Raw genomic sequence first — 26,899 nt, forward strand, 5'->3', positions numbered from 1 at the left:
GGATTAGCGTAGCCCCGGCACACTGAACTCCTCCGGCCGGTGGCGTTTGGGTGCATTAGCAGATGCAGTTCCTGGGCATCATATTCTCTCCGAGCTTTCTTAGATCTGATTTGAACAGCGGCTTTGCAAGTGGAGGGCTCCTCCAAATCAGTGCACCTAAACGAACCAGGAATATGAATATGAATGATCCCAGGCAGAAAGATCCCCAGCACCGAGGCTTGGCTTTGAAGGGCTTCAGCGTCCCTCTTCCCTTGATCATAACTTTGAATCAAACAAAAGCTAATGCAATTTCCTTGGCCTTTCAGTAGCAGATTGTGCTGTAAGGGTTCATGCCATTAGAAATGTAATAATTGCTTCTCTATGCAGATCTAATTTATCTGTGAGGCACTTAGAAGATAGGCCAAATGATAGCCTGGCAGTAAGCTTTGGAGAAAGGCCCAAGAGGTGATGATAAAGATCTATCTAGCACCTTCCATCCTTACAGATATCTGTCCAGCACAGTGCAGGAGAAGGTCTGGATGGGAGGAAGGGGGCAGAGGAGAGAGCTCTTGGGGAGGGACAGCTCAGCAAGAGAGGGGACCCTGACAAGCCTATCCACGTGGAATGGAGGTGGAAGAGTCCGTTGAGGAACCAAACTTACAGGATAGTTAAGTCGTGCACTTGTCAACCTATTTGCAATCCCCAAATAACAGCTCTTTGTGACTAGTGCATGGATTTTGGTTTTGCTGATGCTGGAGGCTGCTCTGCATCCTTCGTCCCACGGTGTTGGTCCTTGAGGAGCATCTGAGCTGCCTTCAAGCTGGCAACGAGGGTGGACACAGTGATATCTCTCAGCAGCCTGCGCTCAGCGTTAGCAACCATAACCTTACAAGCATTTTACAAACACCAGCTAAATAATTATCCTCATGTGGGCCACCCAGTCTAAAACAGTGGGTCACAAAGTATATTTTGCTTTAGCAAAACCAAAAGCTGAAAAATTGTGAGAAAACATAAAGATCTGCTTTATTTTTCTGGCTTCGGAGCTATTTGGGACTCTGGATGTTATAGCACAAGACTGTTAGATGGTGGTGTTTCTTTTTTGCACTGCCACTGGCATTCAGACTCAGGAGGCACCTAAAATCAAAAGTCTATCTGTATGTGGGTGGACACTGGTCTAAGGCAGGGATTTTAAAAGAACGGGGTCAAGTTTTAAACTAAAACATTGCTTTTCTCTGCCAACATTTGCACACACAGCAATCCGCTTGTCTGTCTGCTTCGACAGGACAAGCATTCATTTTATATGTATTAATGTACATGTCCAAACCCAGGCTGCTGTGTGCAAAAGCAGCATGTAAATGGAAATAAAAGCTGTGTAGGGGCCATCCACTGAATTGTCTGGTGGAGTTCAGACTGGTTTTATTAGCCTGCGTTGCCTGGTTTTACATGTTGGTGGGTATTAGCATATAAATTCTGCTATGCTCTTAGCTATAGTCTCACCCTCAGTCATCTTGGGGATAAAATTTCAGCGAGAGAAAAAGAAGATGATGAGGTTAAAGTAAATTGTTGCGAAGTTGAAGTCTAAAGTGGAAATAAATGAGGAGTAAAACCCTTTTTAAAAGTGGAGGGAAGTATTTTCTTGCTATTTTTCATCTCCCTGGCTTGAGTGAGTGTGTGTCGTGAGGCTGCAGAGATTTATATTCACAGCTCCTAAGCACCGGTGCTTGTTCAGAAGCTGTATTATTCTAGCCCTTTTTATTCACTCACCTTCTAAAGATGTAGTGTAAATATTTATCTTCCCTTCGGCCTATCCACGCTGCCCAGGACCCAGCGCTGTTAAACACTCTTATCACCTCATCGCTCTTATCTCCTGCAATCCCTGCCAACATTTGGAGTCTGTCAATGGGAACACCTTAGAAGACACCACGAAGGAACAGAAAGAAGAGGTGATGCAGGAGTAATAATACCTTAAAATAAGCAGTGCATGTGCTGTCGCTCAAAAGGGAGAGGTTGGTGCGTCTGTTTTGTGCTGTGCTCTTCGTGCTCATGGTGTCTGTGCATGAAGATGTGATTGAAGGTCTCTGAGGACCAGCGCAGGAGGAGAAGTGGGGCAGCTGGTGTGGAGGGCTGTCTGGCCCCCGCTTCATCACCAGTACATGGTCTAAGAGAACCACAGTTCACCAAGATAACCAACAGGTTTTTTTTTCAAATTCCTCTTTCTGTACTTGTGCTAAATAAAACACATTAAATGGAACAAGAGACAGTGTCTCCCTTAGGGCCGCCATCCCACTTGCAGACGTTTCCGCACGCAGCTTGGAGGGCAAATGGGTGAGGTCTGGAAGATCAGTCTTTATATAACATTGTTTTAAAAACTGTCCTGTGAAACCAGCACGGTCAATTGCTGTCATGTCAAGGTGTGCTTGCCATGGCGGGGCAGTGGAAATCGTGTCTTATAGCATGTGCAGCATCTCGGCCAAGCCCCTCAGCCCAGAAACCTTGTGTTAGGTTAAGCAGGGTACAGAAATTCCCAAGAAATGAACACGGGATGGCAACACCGATATAATCCTATCACTTATAAGACAAAATTGACGTGCAGTAGCCATAGTACCACTTAACGGATAAGACAGTTGGTCCATCTGCGCTCGGTCCATCTTCTCTCATTTCTCTTGCTTAAATTTCTCAGGAGCAGAACAAAATCCTGTTATCCAATAAGTTACCCACTGGTAGTTGGATTTTCATTGAGTGACATCTGCCGCAGACCGTGGATGTAGGAGATACTGGTGATTTTGTAGCATTTTGTAGACGTGGGCATTTGGCTTTATTTTTAAAGTCTTTGGACTTGTCTCCCTTGAAGGCCGTGCTGTCATCCTTGTGTTGCCAGATGTGCCAGGAGGCTGTAAAATGCACCAGGGGTGGCATGTGGCATGAGGAGGCAAGAGGAAAGCTTGGACTCGATCTGTTGTTGGTCGGTAACTTGCTTGTGTGGGACTAAGCGCTCCTACATCCAAGTGTGTAATGGTCTTTCCTTCCTTTGTGGTCATCTTCTGTTTGTCTGCAGGGGTTCTGCCATTTCCACAAGCCCCTTTTTATAGATAGGGTGTTGCTAAAAGGGCTCTGGGACAGGGACCTGCCAGTGGCTTTCAAGCCAAAAGCAAAGCTGTAGAGAAACACTGTGTATTACTGCTTTGAGCCTGGCCTTTTCCACCTTTTGTGTTGAAGTTCCCTGAATCAGAGCTCTGATTTTCTCCTTTTTAACCTGTTGCATTGACATTATTCCAGCCTCCATCCTGGCATAGAGCAGAGCTGAAGGATGGCCCTGGAGCTGCCAATCTCTTCTTCTGCACTCCCTGTCATCAGCTCCCCTACTCAACACCTTCTCTTTGTGCTCCTGTCATGCTACAGAAGCTCATATCGGGGCGAGGGGAAAAGTCTCTAATTTCTTTTAACATGCCTAAGCACAGAAATTATAATGCACCATGATTACCTGACTTTCCATGGGCAGTTTGGAAATAACTGGTTACAGTATTGAGGTTTTTAGGGTACTGATTTATCGAATTACTGGTTTTGGTGTGTATCGATAGACTCTGCGTTGTCTTGTACTTGCAGCTCTGTTCGATTTGCATTTCTGTAATCTGAAAGCTAAATTGGAGAGAGAAGAATTAAACCGTCCTGACAAACATCTCCCTCCAACAAGTATCCCGGTGGGTTTTGACGGAGAATAATTAGCTGTCTGTGCTTGCAAGCCTGATGAGCGACACGGTCCGTCTGATCACCGCCGGCATCTCTGCCTTCCTTCTGCCGCAGGGATGTGCTCGTGGCTGCGACGGGGAAATCTGGTGCCGGCGATGCCGGTGCCATCGCCCGGTGCCCTGGGAGGGTACAGCGGGGTGAGGACAGAGGCTGTGGCGCTCTGTCCCTGTCCCCTTGCCGTTTGAGGTCATTCATCCCAGCAGAGGCACATCCTGGGAGCAAGACACACCACACCTTACTTAGGATGCTCCAGAAACCACCGCTTTCAGTCAGGAAATATCCCTTCCATCAGTGCTAGCTACAGTTCATCTTAAGACCACTTCTGCGTGTTGTAAAAACAAATGTTTCCAGCACCTGGTAGGTGATATTTGTCTCACGTAACTTTCCGCAGTGGGATCTGTAATCCTCACTGTCACGGCCTATTTTTTGATTCGTTTCCAGGTGTGACCGTTTAGCGCTGACGGCTCAGCGCTGCCGTACCTGGAGCCAAGCGCTGTGCCGATTAGCCACGGTGGTGCTCCAAAAAGCCAAATCAAAGAAGGATTGAGATCAGCAGCCTCCCAAGGGCATTTCAAGGCCCTTAGTGAGTGACCACACTAGAGCTTTTTCCATTTACCTGGATTAAAATTTGTCACAGAGAAAAATACAAGCAAATAGCCTAGCATCTGAGAAGTAGAACAAATAGCACTTGGCCAGCCGTCAGGCTCAGAGGGCAAAAAGAAATCCAGTGTAACTAAAGTGTAAACAGTGTTTGCATACCATTGGATTAATAGTTCTTCTTAAAAACCGCACTGGGATTAAAGAGACACATTTTGTATGCCGGGACTTGCGTGCCCTTCTTGGCCCAATAAATGCCAGTAAGTACATCTAAGAGAAATAAAAAGCCTCGTTAGCCCAAAGGTGGCTGCTGAAGCCACGGTGCTTTCTGCGGGCCTTTGGAAGAGGAACAAATGGCTGTGGTATTCCTGGAGCAGTCCCTTCTATTTTATAAGGAGTTTTGCAGCAAAACGTTCCCATGGAAAGCAATTTCTGCTGCTCATCTCAGATCCCATTCACCTGCAGGTTTTGCCAACTACAATTTTGAAGGCGGTGTTGTGGAGGGGAGCTGGCTTTGCATCCGCCAGCACAAAGCGATATTTGAAGTCTTTTGCAATAACTCATTTACAGCACTCGCGCCTCCTCTTCCCCAGCCCTGCTCCCTGTTTTGCTGAAGTCAGTGCCGGCCCCGTCACTCCTCCGAGCTGGCACAGGCTTAGGGGCTCTGGCTCGCATCAGTTACCTTATTAGTGTGGAATAATCAATGGATGCCGTCCTTGATTCCTTCGGTTCTTTGCTTTGCGGTATCTTCTAGTGACACCCGTTTGCATTACGATCCCCGCAACCTGGGCAGAAATAGGATGCTAAAGCGAAGCAGCTCCAAACGTTGGCGTGAGTGCCACGAATGGGGCATAGTGGCACGTGGAAGGAAAAACCTCAATCCACACATTTTCCCCAGCAAAGAGGCGAGATGGATGTTCAGGCAGCAAATGCCTGTTACATCCGGCTTTTCTCTTGTGTCCCTGTTGAGGCTGTGGTTGTTGTGCTGATGCAGTGTCTCAGAGCAAAGAATCTTCCACCCTAAAACACAAGTCCTTCCTAGGAACAGGTTTAGTATCAAACAGTAACAAGCTGGGAAACCAGAATTCTCCAGACAGCTACGGGTGGGATTTCTACCTGTTTTCTTGTTCTTCTTTTCCCTTTCGCCTGCTCCGGAATCCACGACAGGCTGTAGAATTTGCACCTTAATCCCAGAGATGATGGTAATTAAAAACTTAAGTCTCCATAAACAGATGCAAATAAATTAAAGAGGCAAAGAACTGAATTAGAGGCTAATCCTGGTGGGGCAGTGAAAGCAAAGGGGGTGGTAATTCCGTCCTTCTGTTATTTCACCTGTTCCTGCGGCACGATCCCTGGGTTCGTCCGCGCTTGGGACGTGCTTCCCAAACCGCTGCAGCTGATGCTTTCGCGTACGTGTCAGCTTGAAGAGGGAGCTGCGCGCCGACGTCTCCAAATCATGCAGTTTGCTTTGCCCTTGCACTGCAGGTGTTTTGCACGGATGAGTTCAGCAACCGGCTCTCGTTCCCCAGCACTTTCCTCGCCCTCCTTCTGCAGGGATGCCAGCAGCCCCACAGAAATTACTTGGGCTTTGTGTCCACCTGAAGAGCAAGGACCTAAAATTTATTCAGCTGGAAGAAAAGCGGCTTTTTTTCCCCTGCGTTTTCCTTGGCACTGAGTTGTGCCTCTGTCCCAGTGCTTTACCCTTCTCTGGAGTATCTGGACAAGGCTGTGCTTGCACAGAAGCATTTTGCTCTAAAGCCTCAGGATTAGTGAGGGTCCCAAAGTAAGGCCGTGGGATTGGAATCCTTCATTTTTATGGGCTAGAAGAGATAACGCTATGAACTGAATTATCCTCCTGTCATGAAGCGATCCACGCGCTCTTGTGCGTGGATAAGTATTGATTATCCATCAATATGGATGGATGGTGGGTGATGATTCAAAGCCTGGCTGCCCGGTAGCTGCGTGTCCTGGGCTGTTTATCTAGTCAAATAAAATATTGCTGTGATTCAGCATATTTATTTAAAAGTGGGATTTACTCGTATCCCCCCGACATTACCAATACCTCTAAAATCAAGTCTCTCTCTCTTTTTCAGGACGGGGAAGGCCAGACTGCACTCCATTACGGTAAGCTGCCTTTCAGCGTGGTTGTTCCCTCTTAACAAGGATGGCTGTGCTGCTGGACTAAATAGTCTACATACAAAAAGCAAATTTCGGCAGAAATGTGAGCAGGGAAGCTGGATTTGATTAACTGGCGCCTACTTCACCAGCAAATCCCTGCATGATATGAGTAGGAATGATAAGAGAAGTGGCAAAGAACACTGCTGTCCTCCCTTCCTTCTCCTCTGCAAATTTCACCTCAGAGCTTTCCTTTTCTCCCGATTAATGATGCACTTTCTGCAGAGTTTTTCCTTTGCGCCTGTGTGATTCCAGGGCGCAGTTGTGCTGGGTTTAACAGGTTATAGAGGTGAGGGAGGGGGACAAACACGGTGTCCTTCACCTCCACGTGTCCTGGTGACAAACCCGCTTGGGCACAGCTGACAGAGCAGCAGCTTCTCCACTACCAAAACCAGCAGAGTGAAGTTACAGTTTGTTTCCCTCCTACAATTACATGCTGATGAGATACATGATTTTATAGCCATCTTTTTAATTGAAAGATTGTTCTGTCTCCAAATGAGAAAAGTGGAGAGTAAAGTGACACATGCAGTGCTGATGTCTGGAGAATAGGAAAAAAAGTATCGATTTAATCTGTATCATAATTTTTTCCAAAATTAAGACATACCCAGTTATTATTTTTTACTCTCTCTTGATGCCTGTCACGGTGTAATTAAGGGCATCCTTGTCATTCTGAAGCGTTTGTGTCTTTTCTCTCTGAGCGCTCCGCAAGGACATTAGCAGGATGGCAAAATTGCTTTGCAGACCATCACTCCAAGGCACCGCAGTTGGATCTGGATCTAAACTACCAGATTCCAGGGCCGCTGAACCGAGACTGTAGTTACAATAATGTATCATTTCTCCCCATGTCATCTTTCCTGTAGGATACTTTATTTTTCACATTCTTATCACTCTGAAGCAGCACATCCGTTGCTTAGTGCAGCAGCCTCTGCAGAATGAAGAGCACTTAGTGCCACGTTGCCTCTTTCCCAGCCCATTCCACATTTTGGGCTCTCCCCTGCTCTGACACTGATATCCATCTACCAAGGGGTGCACGGTGGATGATAGCAGGTTGTGCAAAAGAATAGTGTGTGTAAGTTTTCCTGCTTCAAGCAAGTTCAATATATGAAAGCAGAGGGGGATGCACCACCTGAGCATAAATTCTGTGCAGGAGGTTGATGCTGGTTCATTAACACAAGCAAACAAATATAACTGTTCTAATTAACATTATTTCAGAAATGGTTTCTCTGATCCACTCAGCTCAGATGTTTCAATAATGAGAGTTTACCAGGGATTTTTTTTTCCTGATATTTTAAGTGTTAGAATTTTTTCTTCTTCTTGAGTATTATCCCAGCTCCCGTCCCCAAATGTCATCTTTGGGGAAGCCCCCCTGGGTTGCTGGCACACGAGTCCGGTGTGTCCACGGGTGCCCACTGTCCCTGGCTGACCATCTAATTGCCCAGGATGTCCAGACTCCCTCATTTAGCTGATCTGGTCATAAATCACCCCAATCTTGAAAACTGCGTGTTAAATGAGTGAATGGTTTTGAGTCAAGTGGCTGTTGGCCTGAAACTGGAACTCACTGAAAATGTTCTGATGCCTTCTCGGTAAGCGCTTCGTAATCAAACTGCTAATTGCAACAGAGAGGCACAAGAGCAGAATGAAAACTGTCTCTGGCAGTGCCACTACAAGGTTTTTCATTTTCTTAGAGGCCGTTCAGGGAAGGGTTAAATCCCAGGAGCAAGGCCAGCCAGACAAGCCACTGCTTTTAGGGTGTCTCCATCCCTTTTTATGAGCCGGCGTGGCCTGACAGCTGTCCTTGCAGTGACAGCTCTCCTGATTACAGCCCGTGTCAAACCGCATCCTGCGGCGGGTTGTAAATCCTTCCTCCTTCCGATCGGCCCCGACCTGGGGTTTAATCGGAGGTTAAGCGGGGCCCAGCCGGCAGCACAGTCCGAAGGCTCCGACTCATCGGTGGAACCACCACTAGACCCGGAGGCTGCGGTCGGTGCTGTGTCGATTGGTACAAGCACAGTCTCCCTGCTAAACGGCCCGTTCATCTTCATCTCCATCCATCCACCCACCCGCTGGGAATACTAAAATCATTGCCGCCGCCTCTCCCAGAGGAAATCAAGGCTTCTCGGAGCGCTGGTGGCCACGTGGCCGCGGGGTGGGCAGGTTCTGTATCCTCATGGGCACTCCGGCTTCCCTGCAAAGCACCATCTGTTCGGCTCTTTCTGTGCTGTGGCAGGGCAGTGGGAGGGGATGCTGGAGGGAAAATAAATAATAAAAAAAAAGAAAGGAATTCATCATCTGAACCCTGAGGATTAATGGAGTCGGAAGGCGAACTGCGCTGAATGGAAATTCATCTTCACCCGTGCCAGTGTCAGGGCTGCCGTTCCGGCCCTTGACAAATCGAGGGTCCCAGGGTGCGATAAATCCAGCAGCTCTGCTCATCCCGGGGGACGTCCCCGACCCGCTCGGGGACATGGGCTCTGCTGCCGGTGGCACTGGATGACACAACCGCCTTTCCCCGTGCAGGTACCATCTCCCCATCCCCAGGAGCTGCACCACAGCATCCTTGGTACCCCTGGAATTCAGCTTTCTAAAAGGGTGCTGCACTGTCCCCCCAGGACATGCCCCAGCCCTTCAGCTCAGCCTCACCCCCACCTGCTTCTTCATCAACCCTCTCCCCTTTTTTCTCCTTTTTTAAATCTTTTTCAGGATAAGCTCCAATCACACGTCAAATTTTTTTAATTAAACATTTCTGTTTGTCCCTTTGGGTCAGTAGAAAACTGCAGAGTAATGCAAAAGACGCTGTAATTACTACATTTAACAGCAAAGAAGAGTTAGTCGGTGATGTTGTAAAAGCACCTAAAATATCATTAAAACCAACCACTACCAATGCGAGAGGAAGCTGCCGGCTTTGCCATCTCTTAAGGCAGTTTGGGCCTGAGGCAGTTTTTGGCTTCACCAGGATCTGCATTGCATGGGCTTAAGGGAAGATCCGGGGACTAGGATTGCTGCTGGTATCAGCCAAGCCCGGCTCTTCAATGTTAAGTTTTCATGGTTTTTCTGATTCTTCCTTTTTAACATCCTTAGGCAAGGTTGGAACCAAAAGCTGCCGGGGCTGTTAGAGCCTTGGGCCAGGGCAAAGCTCAGCTCAAACTTGATTGTCTCTTGACAGAATAAATCAGGGTTGAAAAATTGAGTTGCTTATGGAGATATGGGTTAGAAATAACAGTGATGGCTCTCTGTGGGCACAGGGATGTGCCCTGGAGCACCAGATAGGAGCTAAAAAACATCGGAATTTTCCACAAGGAGCGATGATGGATGGAAGTGGGGAGTGAGGCACCACTGGCCGGGATGTGCTGCCCGGGGAGGTTCAGAAGGCAGCTGAGGGGCAGGCGGTTATAAATGTGTTATAAATTATAAATACATTCTAAATTCTGGGTACAAAAGCAGACAGAGAAGGTTTTCCCAGGCTTCTCAGCTCTGTCTCCAGTCCTGGACATCAAAGAGCATCAGCCAAACTGCACCCTGTGCATCATCCCAGGTGATGCGCTGCAAACCCCTGGGGCTCTGGTTGCACCAGTAACCATCCCCCCCCCCAGACTTCTGTCTTTTCATTGCTTTCACTCTGTCTTTTTCCTTTGCACTGTTAAATCCAAAGGCAAATAATTTATTGAGTACCGAGCACTGCCCCAAAAAATGATCTTCTCTGCCTGGCCAGGTGCTGAGACAGCGCTTCCTGCTGCTGGCACACGCATGGGGTGTCACCAGCCACAGCAGCAGCTCCAGAAACGCCTGTCACCGCCGCCTCGGGTCAGGATCCCCACACTAACCCTTCCCTTTCTCCCCTCAGCTGCTGCCTGCGAGTTTTTGGATATTGTGGAGCTGCTGCTGAAGTCGGGAGCCGACCCCACGCTCCGGGACCAGGAGGGCTGCCTGCCGGAGGAGGTGACGGACTGTAAAGCCATCACTTCAGCTCTGCAGCAGCACACCGCTGGCGGGACCTAACCCCGCGGCCACACGGAGGACAGGGACAGTCCGCAATAACCCACCCTTCTTTTCCCCGCTGCCCTCCGAAACGCCGTGGGGCTTGGAAGGGGAGATTTTAGAGCACAGGGTCTGGGGGGCCTCTCCAGCACGAAGGCTGGCTGGCCAAGCACATATCCAGGGCAGGATGGGATCAGGGTGTTGCATGCTCTGACATTTATCAGTATTTGGGGGGGGAGGGAGGGAGGAGAGAGAGCCTGGAGGAGGCCCCCAGTATCATTTTTAATGTATTAAATGCAAGTACTGCATCGGATGTCTCTCCAGAGCAGCCTGTGCTGACTGCTCCATGGGGAGGGGAGGGCTGCTGGGCCAGCTGAGATGCTCTGCTCAACCCTCCCCTTCAGCTTGAGTTTTGGTTTATTTTTTTTATTCTTCCCTGGGTCCAAGCAAAATATTAAAAATAAAAGCACAGCGTTGGGATGGAGCTTCTGTGTGGTTTTCTTGCAGGGAGTGGCTTGATTCCTTGTCAGCAATAAGGATGGAAGGCAGCTGAGTGCTGGTAGAGCCCTTGGAAAGCTCTGCTCAAGCTCTCGCCGTGTCCATCCCTCTAGTTCTCACCTAATATACGTAAGGCAATGGCTAACCAACCTCTCGAATTTGAGAGGACTTTTACCACGTCACAAAACCACTTTGCTGAATTGAACGGCATTAAAACCCCCACCTCCATCAGCAGTTGCAGGGCCTGTCGCCTGCTTGGACGCTGCCAGCGGCCAAAGCAGCCCATGGCACAGCAAACACACACGGCAAGGGGCGGGCTGGGTCGGGGGGATGAAAGGGCTTGGGCAAGTTAATGGGGTGTGCCTGCCCTTATACTGACCATGTCAATTTATTTTGTGTTAATATTGGAGGGGGTTGTCAGGCTGGGTAGCTGCTGTGGTGGACTCCATGTTTTGGGAAAAAAAATAATTAAAAAATAATTAAAAATACCCACAACACGCAGGGCTTTTTTGGAAGTCAGTAGGAAAACTGACCCTGAAGCCTTTTCCCACTGAGCCTCCCAAACAAGGAGGCTGGAGCGTGGGTGGCAAGAAATAAAATATATCATGTGCGTCTGTTTGCAGCCTCTTAGCTGGGGGATGATTCTGCTGCCGGGGTGTGACAAGGGGCTGGTGAAAGGCGCTCGGATGCAGCGATGCGTGAAGCCAACTGCTGCTAAACATTCACGCCGCGCAGCGCACGCCGGGTTTCAACATTTACGGTCCCTGCGGGGCAGTGGCGGCTCGACGGAAGCGATACAACAGCCCCCTGGGACGCGGTGACATGGAGGTTGGGGACAGGCGAGGCCACCCTTGTGCCATAACGCACAGGCACTGCCTTGACGGACACGTTGGGTAATAAAACAACAACTCTCTCTTAAAGCAGGAGGAAAAGCAGTAGCGGTGATGCCCGTGCTTTCAGCGAGCACATTTGGGGGCTGAGCACTCAGCCCTGGAGATGTTTATAGCACTTTAGGGCTGTTTGCGAGGTTGGAGCGTTTCCAAAAAAAAAAAGTGGGGAGGGGGGGAAAAAAAATGAGAAAGACATATATTATTGTTTATAATCTGCTTTATTCAGCCAAACCTTTCCCCAGCAGCCTTGCGGATTGCTGTTTAAATCCCTCGGTGCCTTTAACTACCGATACAGAAAGTGGTTAATGTGCATTCGGCCTAAGCTTGGCATCTACTCCAGGAAATCACTTTAATTGAGAAGCATTAAATGTTAAAATGATTAAAATAGAGAAAAGCCAACACACCGGTGCCCATGGAGGGGTTTGGACACCCCCGGGCATGTTTTTTCCATCTCACCTGTGCCCACGGTACGGATTTTGGATGGCGGGGGGGGTCCCCACGGTTTCCCCGCCATCCCTGCGTGCTGGCAGAAAAGTTGCGAGCATCTTGGGGTGCCGTGTGGCAGGGATGGAGATGCTTCCCCCCAAACCCACCCACCTCTCCATCCCCGCAAAAAGCCAGGGCACTGTGACCTGTGTCACTCGTCCTGGATCCCGAGCCCAAAGATCCAACAGTGCTGGAGCAGGTGATGCCGATGGTGGAAGGAGAAAAACAATAAATCCCAAAACCAGCAGCTGCTAAAGAGCATCCCGAGTTTTATTTGACATCGCTTTCCCTCCAGGCGAGGGGGTGACCGTACACATCTCATGCCAACGTGCAGGAGGGCAGGGTACAAAAGCAACACCCCAGGCCCGAGTTTGAGAGGACTGGGGGAGGTCCTTTCTCCCCAAAGACTTGGCAATAAATAAGGTTTTAATCTTTGATTTTTTTTTTTATTATTATTTTTTGTTGGGGTCTATTTTTCCTTTTTTTCCCCTCCCCCCCCAGGAAACAAGACTCTCACTTTCTGGAACTGTACAAAATTTACACAGCGAAGGGAGCAAGGGGGGACACATTTGGCCTTGTCAATGGAGAGCAGTGGGCACGGCTCCCCCGGCCCCCTCCCCGCCAGCCGTGCCCGGTGAGGCTGGGGGCTTGGCACACAGCAGCACCCAAAGCTGGGGAGGGGGGGAGGCACATGGGTGCAGCTCCTGCAGCACCAACACACCCACGCAGGGGGGACAGGAGGGACAGGGACATACCAGTGATGTGCTTTCTTGTGTGGCAACATTTTGGGTTTTTTTCAACTATTATTTTTTCTCTCCTTTGATTTTGGAGCACCCCCCCACCTCCAGCCTCTGGTTGCAGCGAGGTAACTGGATCTGCCGCCAGCCCCCACAAAGGGCAGCCTGGGACCATCAGCACCACCCCAGAGCTGGGGGGTGATGGTGGGGACCCCATGGTCAGGGAATACCCGCAGGGCTGGGGTGGAGTTGGGCACCCCAGACAGAGAGCGCAGAGCTGGATTTTATCATCGGGTCAAACACCTGGTGAGGGTGGGGGGTGAGCAAGCAGCTGCCTGGGGTCTCATCCACCCTGTCCCCTCCAGTTCCCACCATGTGGGTGCTTCTGCAGCTGATGAAGTGCCCTTTCCCCCCTCTTCTTGGGGGGAATTTTTTGCAATATCCTCAGAGCAAACGTTCCCCACCTTCCCCCGACCCTTCCCCAGCTCCTCTCCCTGTGTCAGCCCCGCTTGGCCCTTGGGCAGCTCAGGCTGCGGGCTTCTATTTTTTCTTCTCTTTTAATTCCTCCCCACCACGCAACCAAGGTCAAACCTGCAGTGATGCACTGGAAGCGCTCCTGGGGATCAATCACAGCCCCAGAGCCGCCGCATGCAGAACAGCATCACCCCCGGGCAGTGGGGCGATGGTCCTGGCCTCACTAAAATAAACCCTTCTACAATAAAGAATTTTCTTTCCACCGAGGGTCCGGGCAACGTCACATCGCGTATCAAGTCCATACCGAAAAATAATTCTTGAAAATAGCAGCGGGAGGGGCGCGGGGCTGTTGCGGGCACCGGGATGATCTCTGCCACCCCTGATTGTCCTCCCCTCCTGCCAGCTCGCACCATTGCTCCATCGCACACCCCGCCAAGCCCCAGCCCTGTGCTGGCATCTTCGCCATGTGGCCCATGTGCCAACACCTGTCTTGTGCTTACACCCAAAAGCATCTGTGCCCCCCAGCCCAGGCACAGCCGCCCCCACCACCGCCGATGCCATTCCCCCCCTCCAGCCCTCCGGGGCTGGTTCCCATGGGAAATCCTGGAAATGTCAATCGCCAGCGAGATGGCTTGTGGGCTGGGGGGGGCAGCGAGAGGGGACCGGGGTGGGGGGTGAGCGGCGCTTAGAAAGGGGGGTGATCCATGTCGTCCAGCCAAGAGGCCGGGCTGGTGGGAAAGTCTGGGTACCCGACGCTGCTCCCCGTGGAGATGTCGGAGGTGGGGCCCCCCCCGGCCATGGCCCGCAGCGTCTGACTCACCCCCTGCGCCCCGTGGGCCACCAGCCCCAGGTTGCCGTCCATGGCGTAGTCCAGCCCGTTGAGTAAGGGGGGGTGGGCCGGCAGGGAGGAGATAGAGGATGGCGACTGGGGGAGGCCATAGGGACTCCCGTCCCGCAAGTCCTGGTACGACTGTCCCGTCCCCTCCATGGAGAAGCTGCCGTTCAGCAACTGTCCGCCCGCCACGTCCTCCACGGTGCCATAAACCCTGTTGGTGTGGCCGAGCTCGGAGAGGATCTGGTCTTCTGCTGGGGAGAGCAGAGAGGCAGGGTCAGCACAGGGGGGACCCCCAGAGTCCCCCCACCCCACACCAGCACCCCGCTCACCGCGGAAGCTGAGCTCGCTGTCGCTGACTCCGCAGTCCTCGGCCGAGCTCTCCTTCTCCAGCTTGCCACCCCCCCGGCTCCGCTTGACGCTCTTGTAAAACTGTCCCCAGCGGTGCCGCCCTGCGTCCTTCTTCAGCCGCTTCTCCTTGGCACGGCGGTTCTGGAACCACACCTGGGATGGGAAATGGGGACATCGATGGCATCACAGCTCACTGGCACCCTTGCAACCTGGCTCCCATGCATCCATGCAACCCAGCACCCCTGGAACCCATCTCCCAGGCATCCATGCCACCCCGGCACCCCAGCGGGACCCCTGCGTGGGAAAGGGCATCCCCACGGCCTCACCTGCACCACCCTCATGTCGAGCCCCGTCTCGGAGGAGAGCTGCTCCCGCACGTGTCGGGCAGGCTTGGGGGAGTTTTTGTAGGCGTTCTTCAGTGTCTCCAGCTGCTTGGCCGTGATGGTGGTCCGGGGCCGCTTAGCGCCCGCCTCGGAGTCATCTGCAGGCAAAGAAACTGGTACCAGCCCCAACTGCAGCAGTGTGAGCAACCTCAAACCACCAGCCCACGCCACTAGGGAAAAGCTCCCAAATAACATCTGCCTCAGAGCCCGCAGCAGCCCCTTCCCACAGCTACAATGCAGTTACATGACCCGCAGCCACTCCTCGGTGTGATGTCCCACCTCATAGTCCTTTCGGGGTGCCTACCGTTCTGCTTGGCAGTCTCGTAGTCCTCCTTGCAGACCAGCCGCCCGTCCTCCATCAGGTAGAACTCGTCACCGGTGGCCAGCTGCCGGCTGCAGATGATGCAGGCGAAGCAGTGGAGGTGGTACACAAAGTCCTGGGCTTTGCGGACCACCTGGGTGGGGGGGATGCCCTGCTGGCACGCCGTGCATTTGGTCCCAAAACGTCTGTAAGGAGAAGAGGGAGACCCTGAGCCCCCCGGCGAGGTGGGCTTCACCAGAGATGGGGTGGGAACCGGGAAGACAGGGCAGAGTTTAAACCAGCAATCAACCTAATTATGCATGACACTTCACACGGCAGGGGTTTATCTTCTTCAGTGTGAAAGACCGGCCTAATGGAGCTGAGGAAGGTTTGATTTTAATGGTTCTTTTAACTAATGCTTATAGGCTGCCTGATTTTCCCCCACAAGGACAGTACATATTTCATCCACGTTAATACCAAATAAATTAATTACACCGCCCCGCTAGCATGATGAATCCCAGATTAATGCAGAATGATGGGGCTCTTACACCGTAATGACAGCCCAACGGGTGCATGGGGTGTGCTGGCTTGGGGTAGGCGTGAGCCTAAGCAAGCCCACCAGCACGGCTGCGAGGAGAGAGCAAGAGGTGTGCAACCAGCATGTGAGAAGTGTGGAAGCAGCATGTAAGTACCATGCAAGAATGGTGCAAGGAGTGTGGAACACGAATGCAAAAAGTGTGCAAGCAGATGCTAGAAGTGTGGAAGCAACATGCAAGAATGAGACAAGAAGCATGCAATGAGGGTGGAAAAAGCATTCAAGGACCATGTAAGAACGGGGCAAGAAGTTTGGAATGTGCATGCAAGAAGCATGGAAGCAGTATGCAAGGAACGTGCAAGAATGGTGCAAGAAGTGTGGAAGCAGCATGCAACAATAGGACGAAAAGCACGGAAGGAACGTGCAAGCAGTTGTGCAAAGAAATGCAAGAAGTGTGGAACAAACATGCAAGGGCCATGTAAGAATGGTGCAAGAATTGTGCAAGGAGTGTGCAAGGACCCCATGGAGCCATCCTGGCGTTGCAGCAGCAGCGAGCAGAACAAATCTGTCCCCTTCACCTTAAACAGACCCCTCTGGGGAAAACACAAGCCCTTCAGCCCCCAGTCCCAAGGCTGCAGGGGCAGGCGGTGACATTTGGGGTTCCCCAGAGGGTACAGCCACCCCAGGCACCTCTTGCTGCCCCTCCAAGGGCTGAACATCCCCCAACCATGCAAAAATCACCCTGTGAGACCCACAGCTGCCCGTGTCCTCACACTGTCCATGAAGCTGGGGCACAGCCACCAAAGCTGGGCCCCTGAGACTGTCCCCGAGTCATGCAAGTGTCACCCAGAGACGGGTGGTGGGCACCAAACATGAGTGGCACTGGTGCTATTTCAACAGCTGCCCAAAGGGGTGTTAGAAGCAGAAGGTGAGGAGGGAAAAACCTATTTTGTCTCATTTTCTGGGCTTGTATCCTAAAGGGAGAGTCCCTGGACATCTGCTGGGGAGACCTCAGCTCTCCCGGAGTCAGCTGAGAGGGAGGGTGGGAGGTGATGGAGAGAGGGAGGGAGGGATGAAGGGATGGAGTGAGCGATGAAGGGATGAAGGAAGGGATAGGACAGACAGACAGACGATGCTTTTCCGTACCCAAGACTGAGCCGGTGCACACTCTGCAGCTCCCACCCTCCCTCTGCCCATCCATCACCCCCACATAACCCTATTAAAGCCATTTTAAGCCATGCTCCAGCATCCTAGGGTGTTTCCACACAACCTGGGGATGGCCAGACCAAGGGCAGAGCTGCCCACAGCGGGGGACCAAGCACTGCAATTTGGAGGAGGAAAAAAAAGGTAAAAACCAGAAAAATCTGGTGTTTTTGTAAGTAGCTCCTGTGTTGTAAACCTGCTGCTGAGGTTGGCCTGAAATCCTTGCGTCCTCCACAGGTTACCTACCCCGAAATCAATGAGCGGTTGAAATAAAGGTGAGGCGAGCAAGTGCCGAGATGCTATTGATTGGCACCAAATAATCCAGGCAGGACCTCATCTAAGAAAGTCACTGATCTCTCGGCTCTAATTAACATTGATTACCCGCACCTTTTGGGCGACTATTTAAATGACTTGGAGATTAATAGGCTGGAAAATATCAGAAGCAAAAGTGTTATTACCCAGGCTGGAGCGGCTGCTTTAACCGTCACACGCTTGCCAGCTGGGAAGGAGAAATTCAAGATATATCTTTGGCCCTGGTGGCTTGTGGGGGTGACACATAGGAGGCTTGAGAGCCTGGGGATGGGCAGGCAGGGAAAGTCCTGGCCAGGGATTAGCACGGGGTGTAAGCACCATGGGTTGGTTTAGCCGGTGATAGGAAGAGCTGGAGCGACCAGGGATGCGCAGGAGATGATGGCCAGGATCCTCCTCCCCGCAGAGCTGTGCCCAGCCCTGGTGCAACACCCTCTTGCCATCCCTTGGGAAAGCTCCCGAGTATCGCCAGCAGCCAGAGCATCCCTGATGGAAAGTCCATTTTTAATGGGAAACAGGTTGTCCTGTCCCGGGGGAGCAGGGAAAGGCTGAGGCTGCAGCATCGCACAGCTCAGAGGCAGCTGCCGACAAATCAAATGAAGTTTGCACACTACTGGAAGGAAAAGAAACAAACCAAACCAAACCAAACCAAACCAAACCGAACCACTAAAAATGTAAAAAGATAAAAAGCAGAAGGGAGAAAAATGGCATCAGCAAACCCCGGTGAGGCGAGCGAGGGGCTCGGGCAGGAGCAGGCAGCAATGCCGCTGCCTTGCGCGGTTTTCTCCTGCCCTCTAGCTCTGAACAGAGCCGGGGCCGCTGCCGAACCACGGCAGCTCGACATCCCATGGGGGGCTGAAACCAGCACGGGAGAGGGACAGGAGCATCGGGGGGATTTGGAGCTTTAAGAAGGTTAAATCCCAAGCAGCAGCATCCGACTTGCGGCAACAGTAGAGTAGCAACATATTTTTTGTTGTGACAATAAAGGAAAATAAAGATTTTGGAGAAATAACGTCTAAAAACAGGCTGTGTGTTTGCTTCACACACGGAGAGACGCTGCATTCGGGGGGCGGTGCCCCCAAGAAGTACTCACTTGAAGAAGTCCTCCTTGCAGTAGACGCTGCCGGCCCGGGAGAAGCAGCGGTCGGCCAGCTGCATCTGGCAGTCGGCGCACTTGAGGCAGGAGCTGTGCCAGTGCCGGTCCAGGACCTTGAGGATGAATTTGTCCAGGATGTGCTGGTTGCAGCCGGCACACTGGGGGATCTCTGGGCAGGGCAGGGAGAGAGATGGAAAGAAAAAGCAGCGTCAGCCACCGCAGCCCCCTCCCGGCACATCTTCCTTTGCCAACCTTCGCCAAAATCCTCTGGGTAGCAAAGCCCATGGCTCTGCCATGTGTGGACACACACAGGTGATGCTCTTCCCTTCTGCAACCCATTTTTCAGGCCACGCTCCCTCCTCCCTCCAGGATGGCATCCTGCAGTCCCCAAACAGGAATATGGCTCGGTGCTCCCTACGGCCACCCTGTCCCCCAAGGGCCAGGCTGCCGGGGGGACCCACAGGGTCCCAGCTGTGACCCAGGGGTGCAGGACACCAACCACCTCCACACCACCTGCAGAGGATTTTTCAAGATGGGCAAATGTCTCTTCTCCTCCACTGCCACTGCAACCTGAGGACCATGAGCCACTTTGCATCCCTCCATGGTCCAAAACCCATTTGGTCCCCAGGACCCTATTTTTCACATGATGATGGGAACGGCACATTTCCACCCATTTTTTTCCCATCCAACTGGGGTGTTACAGACCCATCCCACTGGAAATAGCTGGAAAATGTGTGCATAAGTAAGGCCAGGCTGGAGCACAGCTGTGGTGGAGAGTCCAGCCCCATGCAGTCCCTCCCGCAGCACCCATGCTACGGGAGGGTGCTGGGAGTAGGAGCGTTTTCCTAAGGCAAGATGTACAGCCAGCCACCCAGCCTCCTGTGCAATGTCTGCCTATAGACAGACAGCTTCTATAGATCTGGAGAGCTGGATATTTATCTCTCTCTCTATCTGCCCACAGTTCAGAATAAACGGGAGGTGCTGTAAAAGTCTGCAGGAGAAGATTGCCGGGTAAAAGCCAGGCACATAATGCTGACACACACGCATGAAAGAAGATTGATTTTGGGGGGAAGAAAAAAAACACAACACATGCCCATAGCTGGAGCGTAAGAGCAGGAGTGATGTTTATGCATAAAGGATGCCAAGGGAGCCCTGACAGTAAATATCGAGGGGGGGTGCCTCAGATTATTTCTTTTTTGCCGCTCCAAGTGCTGGGGAGGCTGAGAGGGGACGTGCTGTCCCCAGCAGAGGTGGCTCCTTCACCTACCAGCGGTGGCACCAGCCAGAGGAACAAGTCCCCGCATCCCCCCCGCACCTGGGGTCGGAGCCACTCTGCCCGGAACGAGTCCCCGCATCCCTCTGCACCTGGGGCCGGAGCCACCCTGCCCGGAACGAGTCCCTGCATCCCCCCGCACCTGGGACCGGAGCCACCCTGCCCGGAACGAGTCCCCGCATCCCCCCGCACCTGGGGTCGGAGCCACCCTGCCCGGAACGAGTCCCCGCATCCCCCCGCACCTGGGGCCGGAGCCACCCTATCCGGGCATGGCGGGGCTCGGCAATGCAGGGGGAGAGGGAGCTCCTGCAGCCTGCCGGGAGCGGGGAAAAACAAAGGAGGGAAAACAGGAAGGAAAAAAGGGAAAGAAGGAAAAAAAAGGGGGCGGGGGGGGGTTAAAAAGGGAAAGGAGAAAAAAGGAAAAAAAAGAAGGAAATAAAGGAAAAAGCGGGAGGAGAAGAAAAATGGAAAAAGGGGGGGGGAAAGGAGAAAAAAGGGGAAAAAGAAAAAGGGGGGGAAGAAAAAGGGGAAAATGAAAAAGGGGGGAAATGAAAAAAGAAAGGGGGAAGAAAAGGAGGGCGAAGAAAAAGAGGGGGAAGAAAAAGGGGGGGAAGAAAAAGGGGGGAAGAAAAGGGGGGGAAGAAAAGGGGGGGAAGAAAAGGGGGGGGAAGAAAAAGGGGGGAAGAAAAAGGGGGGAAGAAAAAGGGGGGGGAGGGAAGAAAGAAAAAAATAATAAAGAAGAAAAAAGATAATGTGGGGGAATGAAAAAGGAGGGGAAAGGAAAAAAGGTTAAAAAAAGGAAAAAATAAATAAAAAAAAAGAAAAAAGAGAAAAAGGAAAAAAGGAGGAAAGGAAAATGGGGGAAAAGGAAAAAAAAAAGGAGGAAATAAAAAAAAAGGAAAAAAGAAAAAAAAACGGAAAAAAAGGAAAAAACGGGAAAAAAACGGGAAAAAAAGGAAAAAAGGAGAGATAAGAGGAGGAAAGAATGGAAAAGAGGAAAGGCGGAAAAAGAGGAGAGATGGGAGGAGGAAGAGAGCACAGTAGAAAATTGTACAGCCTTAAACAACACTATTTTTAAATACTTTGAGGCACTGATACATATCCCAACTGAAGGTGGTTTATTTTATCAATCATGAGGTTAGATAGTTACAATCCCAGTGCCCTTCAGCCTGTATTTATTGCTGGCATTTAAGCCTCTGTTGCATTAACAACATGAGAAAAAAAAAATACAAAAATACAATTAAAAATATATATATATTATATATTATATATATACATATATAAAAAAGTATCTACAGCTTCCATAGGTCCCCCTCCTCCTTCCTGCTCTGGAAACACCTGGATGATTTGCTCCTCTGGTCGGCACCAACCACCTTTTCCACATTTCATTTGTTAAATCCGTTTCAGAGCAACGTGAAAACCTTTGGCACAAACGACAGCACCAGCCCGAAGAGGAGGCGCTTTTGCTAGTATTGCCAAGTAAATCATCGCCATTTATTCCAGAGACATGTATGCTCGTTTATGAAACAGGTTTTTATATAAGTGGTTATTTATATAAACATGTGTATACATATATATATATACACACATACATGTATATATTTGTACTCACAAGCTAATAAACACAGCTTTCTCCTTAAAGGCAGCAACACAGCTTAATTTCAACAAACAAACAAACAACTGCAGCAGATGCTACAATGTCATCCTCCAAATTTCAAGCGATTTCTTTTTTAAAAAGAGACCTGTTTCTTTTTTCTTTTGATCTGTCTGTAAATTTACAGCAACAAGCAAATGCACACAGGTCTGTGTGTGCACATGCAGATGTGCAGAAGTCCTATCAACTTGTCTCCTCTTCCCTGTGCATAATAATAATAATAACGATAATAATAAAATAAAAATTTAAAAAGTGGGACCTGTGGGGGTACCAGAAGTTGTCCAGGTCAACACACTGTTTTGCCTGATGCACGCAGAGAGAAGAATATCTTAAATACAACCCCTGCATTTTGCTTTGTGCTTTGACACGGCGGCGGCTGCACCAGGGTCAGGTCTGCACTGCCTGAGGAAAGCCTCGTATTTGTTTCACTTGTTTTAACTAAATTATTTGATATAACGGGAATAATGTTAATGGTATTGATGTGCTCCCTTGCTGTCGTTGCCCACCAGTATCTCCGGGCTGGCTCTCTGTGTGGCTGGATGCTCCCGCAGACAGAGCAGGGGGGGCACGCAGCCCCACAGCCCCCTCCTCTCCACCTCGGGGACATGGGGACCTCTCCAGGGATGCAGCAGCCTCAATAAAAGCCGTTTCTCGAGGCGGGGGAAAGGCTGGGGGTCACCCCCTCCACGCACGGGGTGATGTGCCAGGGATGGGGAGGGCACAGCCAGTGCGCATCCCTGCCTCCCGTCCGGACAGGATTTGGCCGTATCCCATTAAAACCCGTAGCCAGCTCTGCAATCCCTCCCTCCCTGCCCCCGGATCCCCCTCCGCGGCGGGACACTCGAGTGCTGGCCTGACAAGATGGGCTGAGGTCTGTCCCCTCGCCGTGACCGTGATTTATTAGCCGCGGGTCCATCTTTCCGTCCCGCTCCCTTGCCCCGACGGAAAATAAAATAATAATAATAACGATGGAAACGAAACAAACCGGCGTGTGGCCTCAGAAATCCCTCGGACCTCAAAAACCTTCAAATGCGACGGTGGAGGCTATGCCGCGGCAGGGTTTGGGGAGGATGCCCACCCCCATAAGCACCCCGCAGCCCGACCCCACACCACGCCAGGCACCCAGGTGGCAAACCACTCCCTTCTTGGGGGGTTTTATTTGCTTTTAGAGGGAAGGAAACGTCACGCGTGGAGGGGACGGTGCTGCAGAATGGGTGTCTCGGCAATGCGGTGGAAAGCCGGAGCACAAAGGCGGTCCGGTCCCCCGGTACCGGAGCCTGCACCCAACACCGTCCCCAAAGAAAGCACCAGGTCGAGGGCTGTTTAAAAAGACTTTCTGCGGAGAGGAAATCTCATTCCTTCACATGAAAAAAAAAATCCTCCAATTCATTTCTCTGCAGCGCGCAAACGACTTTCCCAGCGGCGATTAATCAACCCCCCCGCAGCCCCTTGGCCAGGGGCTGGCGGCACTCGGGCACGATTCCCACAGGCTTTGGCAGAAGTTTTTACTTCGGTGAGATTTGCAAAATAATATTCATAAATAATATTCGGAATCACAGTTGTAAAAATCCCGTCTGCAAAGCTGGAGCTGTCAGGGGGAGATTCCCCGAGGCTCGGCTCCCCAAAATCTTGCTGGTGTAGATGCAGTAAGACACAGCCCCTAAATAAGAGAAATAAGCTAAAATAAGGAGGCTGTGCGGCATTTAAACAGAAAGAAAAATCTGCGATTTAATAGGGATTAGAAATGAAAATATCAAATATTTTCATCACAGGCATGATGAAATATCGAGGTGCTGCTGGGGTGGGTGACCCTGGTGAAGGCAGCGGGGCCGAATTCCCCTTGGGAAGGTGTTCCCTGTCCAGGGGCAGCCCCTTTCGCCCCGGGAAGCCGTTCACACGAGTAACTGGTGCAGGATCAGGCCCCAAATCTGTCACACCACGAAACCCGATGGCCGGGAACCGGCAGCGGAGCGGCCGGGAAACGGCAGAGCCACGGAAACTTTTATAACAGCCCATCTGCATGTATTTTGCTCCTGCCGCTAATTTTTGCGCTTAAATAAATATTAACAATAATAATAATAGCTGGTATTATTATTTATTTCCTGATAATTCCTGATACGCGTCAGTTAGTACCGAAATGGCAGTGTCACGGGTGGGAGAGTTTGGTGGCATCCAGAAGAGCCAAACCAGGGAGCTTTGCTGCGGCGATTGCTGCTCCCGGACACCGAATTCCTCCTCAAACCAGTGGGCCTTCGGGGCCATAAAAGTGACCCTGCCGCTGGGAACCGGTGGCGTTATTCGGTCGCAGGGGGATGGTCGGAATTTGGCGGTGGGATGGACCCTCCCCACCCCTGCACGCTCCAATCCAAGGGGATTATTCTTCCCCTCTGCTACGATGAAATAAGGTTAAACGTACCCGTCTGCACCTCCCCCGGGGCCCGGCGACAGGACCGAAACGGGGGATAACGGGGACAGTCCCCCCAAAGCAGGATGGGGACTGGTCACCGAGAACAGCAGGCAGGGGCACTGGCTTCGCTCCCCTTGGAAAACGAATTCCAGCCGCCCGGGGTGGCCGAGGGCCGGTGAAAGGCGCGGGAGGCTCCGGGGAGCAGCGGCGAACGGGGGATAAAGCCTGACCCAGAATGGGCAGCGGTCGGGGTGCGCACCCCCCCACCACCCCTGCGTGTCTCACGAAATGCGGCCGGGCCCCACGGCACAGCTGCCCACCCCCGCCGGGCTCTCTCGGGGCTCGGGCCCGTCTCTTCCCCCCGCCTCCACCGGGGCTCCCTCCCCTCAACTTTCCGGGTGCCTCGGGTTGGGGCAGAACATCGCCCGGCTCCTCCCGGCGGGCTTCCCCCCACTCCCGGTTCTCGGGAACCGTTTGCAAACTGAGAAGTATAATTAATAATGATGATGATGATGACAATGCCCGCGTAGCTCCAGCCCGCACCACTTGCCGAGCGTCCCCGCCGCCCGCCCCAGCAGCTCCGGAGATGGGCCGGGGGCGCAGGGGGGCACGGTCGCCCCCGCACCGGCTCCGCTCATCCATAGCGGTGTGCGTGCAGAGGGCCTCCCCCCCGTGTAGGGCTCGACGGCTGCCGGCGTACGCGTCCCGCTGAGACACGCTTGGGTACCTACACCCGTGGGGTCCATACACATCCATACCTGCGTGGGCGCATGTACCCCCAGATACGCTGACATTCACCCTCACAGCAGGCGCGAATATGTGCTTTCATACGAACATGCTACCTGTAGCTACAGAGCATATATGTGCACATACAGATACGCAGGTGATTTTGCGATAGACGCAAACACGGCGGCATCGTTCCGAGCCAAACCGCGCTCGCCGTCCCGCTAACATGCACGCACGCTCGTGGGGACCCTTCCCACCGCCGCCGTTCGCCCGTGAGGCTCTTCTTGTCGCGATAAACGATATAAGCGGGGGGCCGTGCGCTGCGGGCCGGGAAACCACACACACGTACACTTGCACACGCGCCTCCACACGCACAACCGGAGCCGCGGTCACGAAACCTCCCCGTCGGGACCGGGCCCGTACGGCTCCCGCTGTCCGCACGGCCCGGGGCACCGCTCTCCTTTCCGCACCCTCCTAATTTAATTTACACATTATTAATGCTGCTACATATAGGTGAAAAAAATAAAGAAGAGTAAAAAAACCGCGCCCGGGCGGGAGCGGGAGGCACCTGCCCATCCCGCAGGGCGCTGCCCCTCCAGCCCCTGCCCGCCCGCCCGGGGCCGCCTTTGCGGCAAGGAGCGAAGGAGGGAGAAGAGAAAAGCGTCCTTACGTTGCACCGGCACACCGAGGATCTCGGGAAGCCCCTTGACAGCCCCTTCGGCAGCGAGCGCGGAGCTTTGCATCATTTTATTGGCCCGGAGGGCGGCGGAGGGGAGAGAAGAGGGAAGGGAGAGACGCGGCCCGGGCCGGCGGAGCCCCACGGCGGGAGGCAGCGCCGGGTCCCGCGGGCGGTGCCGGTGCCGGCCCGGGCGCGGCGCCGCAGCTGTACCCGCCAGCGCCGCCCGCCTCCCATTCATTCACCCGGAGGGGAGCGCGCCTGACGTCACCGCCCGCAGGGGGGCGGGGGCGGGCCGGGCCGCCCGGGGCCAATCGCTGCCCGCTCCGCGCCGGCAGGGGCGGGGCCTGACGGGAGGGAAGGCGGGGCCTGCGGGGCGGGGGCGGGGCCTGCGGGGAAGGGGCGGGGCTGGGGGCGCCCCGCGGAGCGCACCGGGGCCAGCCCCGGCCTCGGGCGGCCGTCGCTGTCGCGACATGGTGCTGTCACGACCAGAGGCGCTGCTGAGTACCAGGGAGGGTGCCATAGGTGGAAAGGGTTGGGTAGCACACAGCCCCAGCCCTGTCCTTCCTGCCGCTGAGGACAGGCGCTCAGCCAGGCGGGCACCTTCCCCGGCTGCAGCGGGCACCAGCGCATCACCACCTCCTTAATGCCACAGCAATGAGTTAGAGAGGAGACCTTGCTCTCTACAGCTACACTAAATGAGATTGGAGCATGAAGGGTGTTAGTCTCTTCTCCCAAGTAACACGTGATAGGACAAGAGGAAATGGCATCAAGTTGCACCAGAGAGGTTTAGGTTGGATACTGGGAACAATTTCTTCCCAAAAGGGCTGTCAGGCATTGGAACAGGCTGCCCAGGGCAGTGGTGGAGTCACCAGCCCTGGAGGGGTGGAACAGACAGGGAGATGATGTTCTCAGGGACATGGGGTTAGCGCCAGGTTAATGGTTGGACTCAATGATCTTGACAATCTCTTCCAAGTAAAATGATTCTATGATTTTAAGATCCTATTTCCCAGTGGTTCATAACTCCCATGGGCAACACCAGCACTGGGTATGGCCAGCTCTGATTCGGCAGGGCACTGGAACACACTCATGGTCCAGGGCCAGTCCCAATAGCACCTCCCACAGGGACACACCTGTGCATGGAAAGCGCCAACCCAACTCCTCAGCACTGCAGCAAACCCACCTGACAGCCCACTGGCTGCTATGGCACAAGGATGGTAGAATCATAGAATCATAGAATCATTTTGATTGGAAAAGACCCTCAAGATCATTGAGTCTAACCATTAACCCAACCCTGGCACTAACCCGTGGTGATGCCAAAGGGACAGGGCAAAGGGCTCGACATGACTGTGGCTTCCAAGGGCAAGGGCAAACCCTGTGACAATCCAGCCTGAAGCACCAGAGCAAAACTGATGAGTTGGGAGGCAGCAGTACCCAACGGTACCCGAGGGGCAAAGGGCTGAGTGAGGAAGCTCACCGAAATGCATCTGGAGGGGTTGTCTCGAGCCTCATGCTTCCCCATGCTCACCACATCACCGGCTTGGGGACAATGATGCCAAATGGCACCAACGTGCTCTGAAGTCCCACTCTGCCTG

At 52.6% G+C, this 26,899-nt stretch overlaps 2 protein-coding genes across 5 annotated transcripts in view; one reads left to right on the top strand and one right to left on the bottom strand.

Annotated features, from left to right (window-relative positions):
• ACBD6 (acyl-CoA binding domain containing 6) overlaps nt 1-10,937 on the top strand; it is an 84,094-nt gene extending 73,157 nt beyond the window's left edge. The window contains exons 8-9 of one of the 4 annotated variants that reach the window (XR_013922446.1): nt 6,417-6,447; nt 10,340-10,377. Coding sequence is in view for 1 of the 4 variants with exons in the window: in XM_080348959.1 (XP_080205085.1) it covers nt 6,417-6,447; nt 10,340-10,494 (186 nt within the window). In the remaining 3 variants the exon portion in view is untranslated. Of the gene's footprint in view, nt 1-6,416; nt 6,448-10,339 lie in introns of those variants that run through there. The other 3 variants (XM_080348959.1, XM_080348961.1, XR_013922447.1) reach the window with 3 other exon arrangements.
• A 3,306-nt stretch (nt 10,938-14,243) lies between these two features.
• Nucleotides 14,244-25,545, bottom strand: LHX4 (LIM homeobox 4; the record flags this gene model as incomplete). Its single annotated transcript, XM_080349233.1, has 6 exons — nt 14,244-14,641; nt 14,723-14,894; nt 15,068-15,222; nt 15,429-15,631; nt 18,566-18,737; nt 25,299-25,545. 6 exons carry the CDS (start codon nt 25,543-25,545, stop codon nt 14,244-14,246), a joined length of 1,347 nt encoding a protein of 448 aa, XP_080205359.1.
• Between the last annotated feature and the right edge of the window lie 1,354 nt (nt 25,546-26,899).

The sequence above is a fragment of the Nesoenas mayeri genome (assembly GCF_963082525.1).
Source record: "Nesoenas mayeri genome assembly, chromosome: 8".
In the NCBI taxonomy this organism is placed as follows: Eukaryota; Metazoa; Chordata; class Aves; order Columbiformes; family Columbidae; genus Nesoenas; species Nesoenas mayeri.